The following is a 15,423-nucleotide window of genomic DNA, read 5'->3' as shown; positions in this document are numbered from 1 at the left end:
GGGGCAGGAAGCCCAAGCATCTCCATGCTGGTTCTTTATCTCAGCTCCAGCCCTTCCCTCAGTGTTGATCCCAGTTTTGGGGATTGCACAGTCCTGTTCATGTTGCTGAGGAGAATTAGAGCCAACTCCAGCTCATCAGATTTCCTCACGTTTTTCCAGGACACTTCCTGTGGAAGATGATGTTATTGGTACATTCTTTCTCCTTCAGTGAACTCTGTCTTTGCTGTGTGTCAGACCCAAAGCCAGTGATAAGCTTTGCACTGATTTTATGTGCACTGGACTGAGCTCACTGTGGCTTATTGCAAGATAACAATTCCCAATTTCTTATTAGGAAAGTGGAAATCCAGCAAACAAAATGCAGAAGCAGCCTTTATGCTGCTAAGTCTGGAAAAATGAGTTGGTCACTTTGGAAGCAACTGCAGCAGTGGGACAGGAAATTCTGAGTCCTACAGCAACCAACAATGTACTATGGAAAAATAAATATAGCCCAGTGGAAAGAGGCATGAGAAATCCCCCTTGCATTCAGAGGGTTGGAACAAATCTATTTGAAATCAGCTCTAGCAATCAGGAAATCTGCTCAAATACTTTCCTGCTACTGAGCCTCAGGCTTAACACCTACATCTTAGCCAGAATAATTTCCCACTGAATCCTTTTCCAGCATAGGAAGAACTCAGGGGTCTGGGGATTCATTGTGCTGCTCAGAACTCAGGTGTTAGGGGCACATGGTAGTTGCAGGCAGTCCAAAGCCAGGCAAATAACTTGTCCTCTCTCCAATATAAAAACTCTTTGGATCTTTGGATTTCTAGACATATTCTAGACTCATGCCTGGATCTGTGAGACGTTGATTCCAGAGCCAAATGCTTACAACAGCTTCAGCCAAAAATCAGGCAAAGCCAGATGGTTTCAGTGAGGCACAAATATGCAGGGAGCTTCTGACCTTGCTTGAACCTCCAGAGCAGAGCTGGATTACGTGCATGCCCCGTGTCAGAGCTGTTCCCAAGCTGCCTGCCAAGATTCCCTGATGGAAGCTACTGCTCCAGTAAAGGCCTTGGCAGCACTTTGTGTGTGTCTGCAGCTCAGCACCTTTGGTTCAAGGTCTGACATCTTGGCTTCCACCAGGGCTGGAGGTGCCTTGGAGGTGGATTGACAATTGCAGCTGTTTAGGCACATATTCTCCTCTCCATAACCTCTAGCAACAAGAAATGGAAGAGCAGGTGGGGGTGACAGTGTCTTAAATTCCTGCTATATGTACTCCTTCGTAAATTTAAATTCCCATCAGCTAGAAGCAATACCAAGAGTTTAGATCCATCAGAAGTCCATAAAACCACCTACCTTTTTTAGACTTAGGAATATTTTAGAAATTACCAGTATCAGACCTTCAGCTCTGATTCCTTTCACAAAACATGGAGCTTTTTCTGTGTGTCTAGAATCCAGCATTTCTCAATTCCCCAGTTTTGGCAGTAAGGGAAAACAAGGTGTTGTGAAAAATCTGTCAGTTCTACAGTAAAACTAGTAAAAAAGTAAAACCACCTCTTTTTTTAAATTATTTATCTTTTCAACAAAAATGAAATAAAAAAGATTGTGAAAAGACTGACATGGTAAAGAATCAGCAAAAGCACTGTATCATTGTGCCTTTATTAGTGGCTGCCCTGAGTGGTACCTGGTAGAAATCAGCCAGGCTTCCACAGCACTTCCCTGACACAGAGTGTGACATTTCCTGGCAGGGCTGTGACACTCAGCTAGAAAGCCCCAGAGTCTGGATGTGGGTGACAGGTAACAAGGAGGCAGGATCACTGGCACTGTGACCTCCAAGCCTTGGGTAGCCAACATCCCGTTGTTTGAAGTCTGGAATTTACACAAAATTTCTCATTTCCTCCTTCCTGTGAGAACAATACATTGTGACAGAGACTAAATGACAGCTTGTTAATGCCTCACTTCATAAACCTTCTGTATGGTTTTGTCCACTTAAAGCCAAGCTTTGATGTAGCACTGGCTCAGCAGTGGTTTTGTTCAATTCTGTTGGTTTTCAGGACACAAAAATGCTTTTCTGTGTGTTCCATGTAACTTCTTCTTTTGTTTCCTAATGTCTAAATATATGTGGATCAATCTTGCCAAACACTGAGATCAATTTTATACTGAAATGAGAGTTCATGCACTGCTGTAAGGTGCTGTAGTCACCTCAGTTTTTAATTCTTTGCTTAGGTTAAAAGTTCTGGGTAGAAAACTCCAAATGTACCGTGCCAGAGACCTTCACCTGTTTCAGTTTCCTTGTTACTTCTGCTGGCTGACAAGGGAGTTTCTAAAAGACTTTTATTAGGGTCTAATAGTGGTATAGTGCTCTGCATAATGTCCTTCATTTAGTGATTTCAGGGAACTTCTCAAAATTTACATAAGTGTTCTGCCTATGGAAGGCTGATTTTTAAATTTGCTATTTAAAAAATACATAATTAGAAAAAACATAGATTCAGAAACTAACCCCCATTTATATAAAAAATACTGGGAAGATTAACCCAAGGCCCAGTCCAACCCCTTTTGTTGAACATTTCATGAATTTCCTTCACACAGCCTCTCTCCAGTGAATCTGATACACTTTGCAAGAAAATACCCTTCAAAATTCAGCACTTACTTTTGTCACCTGTGAAATATCTCAACAGAACATACAGATGAGCACTTTTAATAAGACTTGAGATCCTCTCCTAAAACTGGAGTTGCTTTGAGAGGGGAAAGAAATAGTTATGTTTTGGTATTTGAATGTATTCTGTGAAATTTCTGAATCGCTAAATCCACTTTTTTGGAAATAAGAGTATGATCCAGTCTTAAATTCACTGACCCTAAAAGGAAAGAGCTTGCTGGCTCTCAGGTTTTTCATTGGGAACAAGCAACTTTTTATTAATAAAATGTCAGGTGTCTTTGCTGTTATTTTAACAAAGAGGTTATATATAACAAAGATGTTATTTTTGCCCTGAAAATTATATCCTCAACTGGATTTCTGCAATACATTATTTTCCTGGCAAGGAACTGGATTAGGAAGTAAAATGCTGATGAGAACTTGCCTCTAAAAGGAAGACTCTCTTGTCCAGTAACAGATTGTGCCCTCAGTAGAGCCTTCTACTCTAGCACATGATCAGGGGAGCTGCCAAAGAGGTCCTGTTCAGTGTGGGCTTTGAAATTTCTGGTCTCACCCCTATATTTGGGGTAAGAGGAGACTCCTCAAAGCCCAGAGCTTTAACCTCTAGATGTAGGTAGGAGTTTTACATCATTGCAAAGTGAACAAAAGGGTTGAAGTACCTATACCTGTATTTTCTGGAACATAAAACTGGTCACTCTGCAAGGTGTCATTTCATAATTTATACATTGTATTTTATTTTGCAGATTCTATGGAAAACAGGCATTCTGTAAGTATACATTTATGCAATCAGTTAAATACAGAGACATGGGTTGAGATGATTGTGCATCTGGTGAGATGGTGCTCAAGGGCTGATGTGGTTTATTTGTTGCTGGGACCTTTGCAGGACAGATATGGGGCAATCCCTTTGTATATATTTTCATGAATCAGGCTTTCAATCCTCTGTTTGTAGAATGGTCAGTTTTAGGAGTCTGTGGAAGGGGCTGGAGTGTAGGGGTGCTGGTGCACAGGTAATATCTCCCAGGAGATCATTATCACCTGCACAGCTTTGGGTCTGTGCCACCAACGCTGGCAGGGTGGCACGAGGTGAGAGATGGCTCCAGATGAAAACTGTCACCTGGAAATGCATCACTGGGGACAGAGCTGCTGCTCCAGTGCCCTCTGCCATCCCCAGTGCCAGTGACTGTGCCAGGGATGTGCCTGCTCACACACAGCCCCTGGGACTGGAATGCCCAAAGACTGGAATGAGCTCCTTCCTCAGGTGTGAGCAGCTGAACAAGCAGGGATGGGATCAGCCCAACTTGCAGAAGTCCCTTCTGTTCACTCTCTGGGGCTGTTTCCTCCTGGGTTTGCTTTTATCCACTGGTAGAGCAGGTAGGATGACTCCAAGGGCTGGCAGTAGATTGAGACCTTGTAAGAAATTTTGAAGGCAAACAGTTTTTATTGCAGAGTACAAAGCTGGGTCATAGCTGGGTCACAGAAGTGGGACTAACTCCATCCATATATATGGAGGATCTCAGCTAAAAATGTGGAGTTTTGTGAATGTTCTGTGGGTGGTGAATAGCTTCATAGTGCTAAGAAGCCAGTGACAAAATATGGAATTTTTTTAAATAGAAGAAATCTGTTGAATGAGCTGTTCCTCTGCCCTCAGGAGATCTGAGAGGCAGGGAACTCACATTTCAGGAGTACTTTTATGAATGTTAGATATGCTATCAAATCCAACTCAGACTAAGCAGACGGTTGTTTTTTCTGCCACCCACTTTGTGACTTTGGAGCTTGTACTTAAAAAGAAAAAAGGAGAGACTCATAAATAAGATTCACAATAGCCCAGTCTACGTCAGCTCATGGCATCCATTTGAGTTTTGAAAGGCTCCATCAGCACTCTCCTCCCCATGGGACACACAGGCAGCCCATTGTATTATTTACAGACACTGGCAGTGCACTGAAGGTCACAGATTGTGTTACAATAAACAGACTCATATTAACATAGGCCAGGAGGGTTTATAGTGTCATTGTCTCTCTTAGTTAAAAGGTCTGTTTTTATTCTTTGCTCTCAGTTTTCTAAAAATATGTTGAGCTGAACCCTCCCCTGGGTTATACCAGGCATTCCTTGGAGGGTCATACAGAAGAAAGTTTGTCCCTGTCCAACACAAAAGAAAAAATGGTCAAGGGTGGCTGTGACAGACATGAAGTATAAGCTCAGGGAGGAGGTTTTGTCTTCTTTTTTTCCACAGCCTACATAATTTCTAATAAACACAAAGATGATTTTAGTTTTCCTGTGGCCAAAAGTGAGTAAAATATGTAAGTATAAGAAAAAGTCAGTGCAAATAAACTGACCACCCTGTGTGAATCACTTTCATAATTAATTGGGCCATCAAAGCTTGCTGAGCCAGGCAATCCATGAAGTAATGTCAGATGGAAGGAAGAAAAGTGTCAGCTGAGGGCAGTGTTTTCTTTGTGCTTCTTTTATTACTCTCATGTTAGCAGTAGAAGGGTAATAAAAGTAGTTATTCTGTAAAACTAATCTCATTTTCAGAAACACCCCAGAGCGAAGTCAGTTTTATAACACTTGCACCTCTTGCTCGAGTTTTCCTAGAAGCTGCCTTATTCAGTTAATGTCTGAGACATTGTCCCTCCTTAGCTGTACTGTTCATGTATTAACATAGAAACTATTCCTTTTTTTTCATTATTAGTGCTTTCAAGGACATAGCAAAAGAACAGTCTTTTCTTCTGCTTCTTAAATTCCCACTTCTGCTCCCAATAAAACCTGTGACAAAAGCAGCACCTCCCTCCCCAGATAAACCCTCTAAACTGGATTGGACAGATTAATTTTTTCATATATTTTCCATTCCCTGTACCTGTCTCTCAGCACTTTGCAGGCCACACATATGAACACAGAAGAGACTGGGAGCTACTAAGGTGCTTTTTAACATCATTTTCTTGCAACTGGTTGTTTTTCAGTAGCTCATTTTCACACATGTGATGCATCACATCACATAACTGTGATGTGTCTCAGAGGTTTGGTCCAAATGAGGAGCTGTTGATCCTACTCATGAAAAGGAAAATGCTCCTTATAAAGTGATCAAGTGGCTTAAACTTCCTCCCCAGCTGTTCTGCTTCTTGATAGCCAGATGAAGGGTTTGGCTCAGAGGTGAAGTTGCATTTGATCTGCTGCTCCCTTATTTGTGAGTGGAAGGAGCTGGGCTGCTCAGCTGGCACCTGAATCCCAGGGAATGCCACATGGATCATTTAGCTGGGGTGGCCTTCAAGAAACTTGTAGAATTCAACTCTTTTAGGAAGTAATAGATGTTCCAGAAGTGTGATACAAAGGAGCACAGCACAGAGGAGTATTTTGATAAGAGCTCTGTTTTCAGGGAGGATATGCAGCCTTTTTATTTCAGTAATGGTGGTGGAGACTCGTCAGATCCCAATGTCCTTTTAATTCCCTAAATTCCAATAATGTGCATTCCACTGCTCAGATAAAGTCTGTTAACATTCAGTTCTGCATTGCTCTTCCAGATGTCACAGGCAGAACAGAAAACTGCTCTGTGGAGAAGGAAGATGTAGCAAATCATTTTAATGGTTGCTAGTCCTGCTTTTGTGCATTTGCCCCTACGTAGTTTCTGTCAGAATAAATATAATCCAGCAGGGAAAATTAGGAGCTTTGCTTCTTCTTCACTGAGAGACCATGACAAAATTGAGTTCAGGCTTTTAGTAAACACTGTGTACTGACACAGGTGCATTGGAAGTGTTTGTATTATGTCAAGAAAGGTGAAGCATTAGAAAAATAATTAGTCAAAGTTTGAATTTCTTGAACTATATAAAGGCTCAGTTGCAGTACAGGTTGTGACTGATTTGCAGTCCAGAGTACTTTGAACCTGAATGTCTTGGAATTTTAGGTCATTTTGAAAGGAACTTGAAGTTTTGTGTCAGGGGTTGTTTCCCTCCATCTCCTCTGTTTCAGAAATTTGTATCTTAAATGCAATCCATAGGAAGTATTTGCAAAAGAAATGAATTACTTAGAGAGGAACTGGGAGGAGGTTTCCTTCCTGAAATCAGAGCTGGCAATCTTTCTAAGTTATTTAATGGTCCCAGTTTCTGAAAACATATTGAAGGAAATATCTTGACAATGAGATAGCCACTTCGCCAAACACTAATTGGTATTGTGTCAAATTTACCTCAGCAGTACATTCTGACTTCACATCTCCTCCTCTCCTGCTCCCTCCTAGATGTGTTTGTGTATTTGTTTGTTGGGTTCTGTCCTAGGGGTTCAGGAGGACTGGCAGTACATGAGGACATTGTGTACTTTTAGTGCCTATTTGTCCAAGCTCAGCATGTGCCCTCTGAGACAGAAACCTGTACAATTTACATCTCTCTGCAGGAATTTCTAGGTGTTATTCAGCTACTTTCTCATCTTACTCAAGTGATCCCAAAAGTATTTTTGCAGTGTTAAAGGAATTCCTACTGCCAGCTCCAAAGGGGGACCTGGCCTGTGTTTAACTGTGCACAGTAACATGGCACAATAGTTTCAGACAGGAAAGGAAGATGAAGGATGTGTCCAGTTAAAATTGGGGAGGGGATTTCAGGCAGTCAGGATATGAAAAACAAGGTGATACTCTGAAATAAACACTGAATTATAAACCAGGAATTCCTCTGACTCATGGGGCAAATCCTTTGGGGGTAAGTCCACAAAAGGAACGAGGCGCCTCGGTGCTGACAGACTGAGCTGAGGTTAGAGGCCACCCCGTACCCTGAGCAGAAATTTGTTGGAGGGAGACTTTGGCAACCAACGCCAGGAAAGACTTGACAGCTGTGAATCCCCAGTGGACAGAATGATTTCTGTCATATAATGTAAAAACAATGAAGTTTGGGCTCTCTCTGTGCCCATTCCCACTGGCTGGAGCAGAGGGCTGCTCTGTCTGCCCTCTGTGCCTGCCAGTGCCAGGCTTTGCCCCTGGAGACCTCCCCTGGCACGGCTCCTGCAGGAACACAGTGTCCAGAATTCAGGTGCTGCATTGCTCCCTGTGAGACACGAGCCCATAGGGAAAGGTTTCCATTCTCCTGCACTGACATGGGGTCTGACTGTGGCTCCTAGTAAATGAGGGATCTGACCTCCAGGTGTGTTTAGTGCCAGCAGTTCCCTTAAAAATCCAACTTTTATCAGTAAGCACCCACTTACAGATGTTGGTAATTAACAGTTTTGGGGTCTGGCTTGTACTTGTTACTCTAAATCTCCCACTTTTTTTCTTTTTCTCTGATGAAGATAATACCAACATCTCCCCAGAGAACATGAGGTTTTATTAGCTCACTGTAGAGGGTTCTAAGGAATATGTGACAGGACAGAGGGTAGGGGCACAGCTATACTCACCCCATGTTTTTTTTCTCTTTTGCTCTTTTTGCCAGCAGAGAATATATGGGCATCCTGATGCTACCTAGTACAGTCACCTCAAAGATCAGCTGGGAGAAGAAAACAACACAAGATGGAAGATGTTGCAAGTGTTCCAAAGGCTTTGCAGCAGTTATTTATGAGTTTGCCAGACTCATCTTTGCAAAGTTTATTTCCTTAGGAGGAACAATAGAGATGTTCCTAAAGCATTTAATGGAAAAAAATTACCAATAAAAATTCTCATAGGAAAGTGGCTCTAGAAACCACTGACCCAGGTTCTCATCTGTAATTTCTCCTGCTAATGCAATTTTGCCTTTTTTGCCTCCAGTTCATCGTGCTCTAAGGAAACAGAGGGGGAAGTACATTTCTACAATGCAGCAACTACTGTGATACCAGTAGGACATAGAAATATCTAGGCTTGCTTTAAACTTGCTAAGTTGGTTATTAGTGCCACCACTGTGGCAGAACAGAGCTCAGCACAGCCTGGCCAGCCATGGATGTGCCTTGGCATGGCCTTGCAGCTCGTGCTGAGCTCCCTGTGCTGCAGCAGCTGGACTGCTACCAGGCTTGGAGCCAGCTCAGTTATAACCCACAGGGACGTGACACTGCAGGGAGGGCCTGAGGGAACAGTGAGCTCTGGGCTCCCCAAAAACTTGAATAACTGTTCAGAGGTTCAGACTTTGCCAAGTGCTTCTATCAGAGGCACAAACAGCCTTTATTCTTTGCTAAATTGCTTTTCCCCTTTAAAGTTCTGATGCTTGTTGGTTTATTTGATGTGATGGTTCTTCAAGAAATGATTGGCCATCGCAGTTATTTTGGGTGATTCTATGATAAGTTTTCATTGAGTGGATATAAAACACCCAGGTCAGTGAGTTTGTACCTGAAAATCCTGTTATGTACAATCCTAGTTCCTCTGATTTTATGAGAGATCTGAAGTTGTACTTGTGCCCAGTTTGTCCAGTATGGAATTCCATACCTATCATTTTTCTCTATAGCATGATAAACCACTAATACAGATCTAGTTTGGACACAGATGTAATCCTGCAGCCCATGTTTATCTCAGCTGCATTAATTTAAAAAAAGAACACAAAACAAAAGAGAAAAAATACTGTCCCCAACCCCTTAACCAGATGGCCTTTGACATTGCAGTTGCTCTCTTTTTCTTACTGCAAATTAAATTCCTACAACATCTGGGCCACAGGTAAGAAGGATCTCATTTAAATTAGAAAAATAGTAAAAAAGAGGCCATGGATTTGTATAGAGATATATAATTACTGCTTTAAGCACTGCATCAAAGGTGCAAAACCAGCAAGAAACACAAAAGGGGCTTATATCCTCCATTCCAAATGTTTAAAATTTCAAGCTCCAGTTACTGATTAATATCTCTAATTTATTGTTCCCTATGCAAATGTTGTTTGTATCATGAGCCTGTCACAACTGACTGACTTCATAGCTCTCTTCTGTTGACAAATGTTCTTTCAGCATCCCACGAGTGTCCATGCAAATGCGTTAGTGTAAGAAATGTGAAAAGGTATTTTAATAAAGAAAACTCTGAACTGACCTTTGCACATTTATGTTGCAATGAATGCCTCTGAAGTTTTTTTATTCGTGATGAGCCACAGATCCATCATATGGATTGGGATTTGGAAGATGCCCTCTGTGCACAGATTCCAGGCTCTCGGATCTGGAGTCAGGAACCCATTTAACAGCAGGTAAATGCTCTTAATTACTTTAAGAACTGAGTGGGGGAGTGCTTGCATTCACATAAGTCTTTTACTAAATTGCAAAGGTAAAAGTTCCTCCACAAATTCTTCCCAGCCTTTGGCAAAGCTTGGGAAAACAGTGGGGTTTGGAAAGCTTCAGAATATCATCTGGGCATGATGGAGCAGCAGTGGAAGAATTTGTTGCTCTCTTTCAGCTTGTCTCTTGTCTGGAATAATCCTAAATGGTTTTGGATTTAGTTATCTAGTACAGGTTGTTTGCCCTACTGAAACGTGTGAACTGTCCATTTCTCAGAGTGCTGTGCACTGCTTTGAGCTCTTCTGTTTTGTCTTGCAGATAACAAAAATATTTCAGAGCATGGGACAATAATCACCAGTGAAGACAAGGTAAATGGGCCCATGAATAAACAACTACACAAGGAGTCCTGAAACGAGCATGTGCCAAACAGGTCTCATTATTCCATTGGAAATATTTGGGAAATAAGTCTAGAACCTGTTACCAAACAAATCAAAACTCAGACTACAGTTCAAAATACATTACTGAAAACAACAACAACAACAAAAAGGAGATTTCTGTATTGTCACCAAGTTGAGCTCAGCAAACAGAAGATGAGGTGTGTTGGTAAATATTTACTTTTTGAGCAGAGTAAAGGGATGGCACACACCCAGGTCCCTTGTGCCATTCCCTGCCCGAACAGTTCCATTGGGTTGGCACAGCCCGGGTCCCTTGTGCCACCCCGCCTGTTCCATTGGGAGGACACACCCAGGTCTTGTCCCCCCTGCCCGAGTTCCCCCTGCTTACGCAGGTGCGGGAGAACCCCCGAACTGCCGGGAATCATTTTTCCCATCGCCGAGCAGAGGCTTTCGAGGTGTCACACAGAAATGCCTGAACCGAGGCCCCTCCTACTCTCCACGGTTACTTTCCTTTTCCATTCACAGCCAAGCGGCACCGAGAGTCCCCGGTGAATGGGAGCAGAGCCCAGTGTACACGTAGTTTTCTTATGGTGTTGGTGTAAGGGGTGTGGTTATAATGGTACTTTAACGGAGTTTTTAACGCGGTGTCGTTCCCGGTGTAACGCGGGTGTACCGGCAGTTCCCCGGTTTAACGCGGGTGTACCAGCAGTTCCCCGGTGTAACGCGGGTGTACCGGCAGTTTCCCGGTGTAACGCGGGTGTACCGGGCGTTCCCCGGTGTAACGCGGGTGTACCGGCAGTTCCCCGGTGTAACGCGGGTGTACCGGCAGTTCCCCGGTGTAACGCGGGTGTACCGGCAGTTTCCCGGTGTAACGCGGGTGTTGTAACGCGCTCCGGGTAACGCGGGTGTACCGGCAGCTTCCCGGTGTAACGCGGGTGTACCGGCAGTTTCCCGGTGTAACGCGGGTGTAACGCGCGCTCCGGGCGCGGCTGCGCTCGCTCCGCGGGGCGCTCGCTCCGGGCGGTCGTGCGGTGCCGGGGCCGCGGCGGTGCCGGGCCGCCCCCTGGTGGGCTGCGGGGGCACTGCAGGGGCAGCAGGGGCTGGACCCGTCCCTGCCCTTTCCCGTGGAACTGGAAATGGAACCGGGGAATTTCTGTTGCCACAGCGCCCGCCCGCCTCCCCCCGACCGCCGCCACTCTTAAAGAACGCTGTCCTACATGCAGCCTAAACCTGTCCACCGTGGCTTCTTCCCCTCTCCCGCAGGGTAGTGAATTGTTTGTGAATGCTGGGGCACTGCTTTGAGCTGTTCCTGGTAAGTCTCAGCATCTATTTACTTTTCTGCTGAGTTCTACCTGCTGCTCTGTGAGCTTGGTTCGGTTCAAGTTTTTTGTGCTGCAGTTCATCACTGAGCTGTACTGAGCCCAGCTTTTGGGGAGGTGACGCTGTCAAAATGAGTACAGCCCATGTCGTGCAAGGAGAGGGCAGGCACAGGAAAATGTAACAAAATTTGAGAAAAACAGAAGTATCAAATGGAAAAACCCCCCACCAATTAAACTGAACGCAATACAGTATCAGTACAGATTTAAAATGCCAGCACATTTTGTTGTTTAGAATTTCAAGGCCTTTCTGAATAGGTGAAAGCAGAATAAACATCACTTCTGCAGTTGTTTGGGAGGTAATAAGCAATTTGACATATCTAAGGAATCACAAAAAGTGGGGCTTATTGCCTTCATGCTATGAAATGTTCCACTGTAAATCACAAGTGCTCCCATTAGAGAGTGGAGCAGTCAGGAGAATGTCGCTTGCATGGGAGGTTTCAGCTAAATGGGAGCATTTATTTATATAGGTAATTTATTTTCTCACCAGCCCCAAACATGCTGAGTGGGAAGGCTGAAAAAAATCCTCACAGAAAAATCCTCGCAGAAAATAATCACTGTAGTTAAATTTTAAATGTAATAGCAAAAGAAATCACAGTTTCCTTGGGGAAGGAGTCACAGCAAAGTCTGATGATAGAACAGCAGCATGAAGCTGAAATGAAAGATTGGGCACAAAGCAGCAAAGGGCAAAGCTGTCACTGCAAAGGCTCTCAGGCTCTGCCCCCATCAGCCTGGATTTGGACTGCATGTAAAGCTCTAATGGTGATTGTTAGAAATGGACCTCACACTGCTTGGACCACATTCCCATGGTTAAGAGGAATTCAGATCCAACAGGTATTGTTTGAGAAGAAAATCCACAACTAAACTGTTAGTCATAGTAAAGATGGATTCTGCCTCTGAAATGAATAGATTAGCAATATATTTCTGTGTAATCCTGAAGGTGTAAGAGTGGGAGATGAAATCAGGGTCTCCTTTGGGGCAATGATAAAAAATGTAAACATTTTTTCATTGAACAAAAATCAGAAGTGACCAGTGTGACAGTTCATTGTCCTCTGGTTACTGACCTGATTTTTCTGTAGTTGTCTTTTTGTTTTAATGTTTTACTCAGGAGATAAAGGAGATCTTGGCATGAAGGCTCAGTACAGTGAAGAAAGAAAATAAGAAGATGAAAGGAAAGACAGAGGGGAATGAGCAGGGCTGGTGAAGAGAAATCCTCCAGACTGTGGAAGGTTTGGAAGAAACAACCCATCAGTCCAGTTACCTTAACAGCTCCACACTCCATGGAGTTGTTGCTGCTCAGGGGAACGTGCTGTGACAGAATCTACACTGTGGAGGGGGCTTGTCCCCAACATTCCTGTGTTTATCATTGTCAGGTGACCACCAGGAGAAGCAGAAAACAAATATGTTAACAAAAAGCCCAGCTGCAGATAATAGCACCACTGACCCAGGTTTCTGCTCCTGGGTGGGGATGTGGAGTCCTGAGGCACCGAGGGGCCTGTGTGATGCACCAGCCTGGGCTTCCAAAGAAAACATCCTATTACACTGCTATTCAGCTGGCATAACCCAAGCCCTGCTGAGCGCTTGCAGAGGAGCTGTGACTGCTGAAATCACCTGTTCCCACAAAGCACTGTCAGCTCTTCACAGGGAGAGCTTGGCTTTAAATCCTGTGCACTGCCTTGTTGTTTATTCCTTGTTTAACTACATGCAGGGCCAAGTCTCCACTGTGACTGACACAATTCCACTTTGCAAATCAATGAGACAGCACTACAAGGGCAGAAGAGTCTTTCCTGAGAATTTGTGTTGCTCAGAGCCCTGAGTGAGTGCAGTCCTCATGGAATTAACCTGAGCCAAACTCCTGAGCTCCCTGGGGCTCTCCCAGCCTGTCTCACTGTGGGACCTTCTGCAGTGGCTCAAGCTCCAACCAGCTTAGGAAACTCTGCCTTGTGTGGGAAAAGTGTTTACAAGACAGTGATAAGGCTGCTGGTCTGTCCCAGGAGCAGAGGGGACAGAGAAGTTGACAAAGATAGGTCAGAGATGAGAGCTTTGTCTTAAGCGGGCCAAATCATGGTGTTACTGCAAGGGGTGAACTTGGCATCCCTCCTTGGCTGTGAGAGTGTAGTAGGAGAAAAAATTGTCAAGTCTATTAAGATATGGTCAGAGTGTAAGTCAATTAATGAAAATTACAGCCATACAGGTTATTAAATTAACATGAGATTGTCAATAGGAGATATAGATTGCTTTTGAATAATTTTAAATTATTTAAAGAATGATGAAAATCGCTCAGTCTCCCATAAGGCAAAGCTTAGGTTTGATTTTATTACTGAGTTTTTAAAATATTTTTGCTTCAACTTCATGCTGATTAAAGGAACAGGAGTTTTGAAGAGCATTCTTATTAGGAATGCTGAGAGCTGCAGTGGCTGTTAGGAGGCAAAAGCTGAGGGGTGGCTGGAGGTGAGCTGTGATTCTGCAGTGTGATCCATGGCAGAGCTGGAAGCACAGAGAGCCCAGGGTGAATGCCGTCCTTGCACACAAAGTGATGGATCACATTTTCTGGCGCTTCCTCGGGGCTGCAAGAACCACTCTAAATGGGCTTACAGCACACATTGGCACTGTTGAAAAACTGGTTCTACCTGTGAATGCTGAGTCTGAAACAGCCTCCCGATGATCTGTTCACCCTGGCTGAGAGTCAGGGACCTTCAGGCAGCAGAGAGGGGAAATTTGCAGCCCTCTGAAGAGAGATTTACATTCCTGCCAGGAGCTCGGGGACCAGTTGATCTCTGCAGAAGGATGGTATGTTCAGCATGACTGAAGGTATCAGCTGGCTCAGCCCTGGAGGCTCAGAACATTGTGTGCACTGCAGAAATCCAGTTTAGTCATGGCTGGAGGGAGGCAAGGGCTGGTCTGTTAGAAACAACCTGACACACACCTGTGCTTTGTCAAACAAGAAACACTGAAAGGGGTGTCTTTAACTACCATTTCCTTTTCCTTTTTTTTCTTGAAGCTAATCTTTTCCCACTGAGTTGCTTCCTTTCTGACTGTTCCAGAATGAATCACACAGCCCTACATCTCTATCTGCCTTCCCAAGGGGATGGTGGAAAGCAAACCTGACTAATGTCCCCTGCAAGGAGAAAATGATAATTGATGCTTTTTAATTACAAGTTGCCTGCATTATGGTCTAGTTTTTCAGCTTATAATCATTAAGAGTATAATAGAGACTTAAGTAAATTGTTGCTTTTGCCTCTTTTGTAGCATATGTAGGTCAGATTTTCATGCATAAGAGTTATTATCTCTGACACACTAATGAGTGCACTGACTGCTGACAAAGGTCACATCTGTGTTTTCTTCATTGCCTACAAACATGGAGAGGGCTGTGTGCTCCTCACTGCTGTGTCTTCTAGAGTAATTTCACTGGTCCAAAATCACTTGGTGCTTTTCACAAAGCACAAATCACAAAGCTGCTTTATACCTGCTTTGTCCTTCTGTCAGTGAAAGAGGAGGCTGAGGGCAGAGGAGTGTCAGCATCGTCACGTCCCCAGCACATGTCCCCTTCATGCATCCCTGGCTTTTCAAGATCTGTGCCTTTGCAGTCAAAGGGATGAAGTTGCTGCCTTTCCATGAGGAAATGAATGGAGCTTTTATGTCCCATCTTTGACCAAAGCACTTAAAAGGTTTTATGCCCAGTAGATTGTTTCTAATAGCAGGGAAAATTGATCACTCAGGTACTTTGATGCAGCCCTTCTATTAACAAAGAAAGTACAAAATTCTGTTTCCTCTAAAATCAGAGGAATCAGACAATATTCTCTTTCTCTGCATGCAATTTCAATCATTTTAGCCAGCACTTATCCAGAAGCACTTTTTGATTCTCAAGGTCATTCTTGTAGGGCTCATCTGGTTCTGCCT

The 15,423-nt window shown here is 43.8% G+C and overlaps 1 protein-coding gene across 6 annotated transcripts in view; it reads left to right on the top strand.

Moving 5' to 3' along the window:
* Positions 1-9,561, top strand: part of PECAM1 (platelet and endothelial cell adhesion molecule 1) — a 31,931-nt gene extending 22,370 nt beyond the window's left edge. For 2 of the 6 annotated variants that reach the window (XM_030962315.1, XM_030962312.1), the window contains 2 exons: positions 3,373-3,395; positions 8,033-9,561. In XM_030962315.1, the coding sequence (XP_030818175.1) occupies positions 3,373-3,395; positions 8,033-8,062 (53 nt within the window). In that variant the 3' untranslated portion in view covers positions 8,063-9,561. Of the gene's footprint in view, positions 1-3,372; positions 3,396-8,029 lie in introns of all 6 variants that reach the window. The other 4 variants (XM_030962313.1, XM_030962311.1, XM_030962317.1 and 1 more) reach the window with 3 other exon arrangements.
* Positions 9,562-15,423: the final 5,862 nt, after the last annotated feature.

Source organism: Camarhynchus parvulus, chromosome 18, assembly GCF_901933205.1.
Source record: "Camarhynchus parvulus chromosome 18, STF_HiC, whole genome shotgun sequence".
Classification (NCBI taxonomy): domain Eukaryota; kingdom Metazoa; phylum Chordata; class Aves; order Passeriformes; family Thraupidae; genus Camarhynchus; species Camarhynchus parvulus.
The sequence above is the reverse complement of the archived record's forward strand: the minus strand, read 5'-3'. Positions and strand labels throughout refer to the sequence as shown.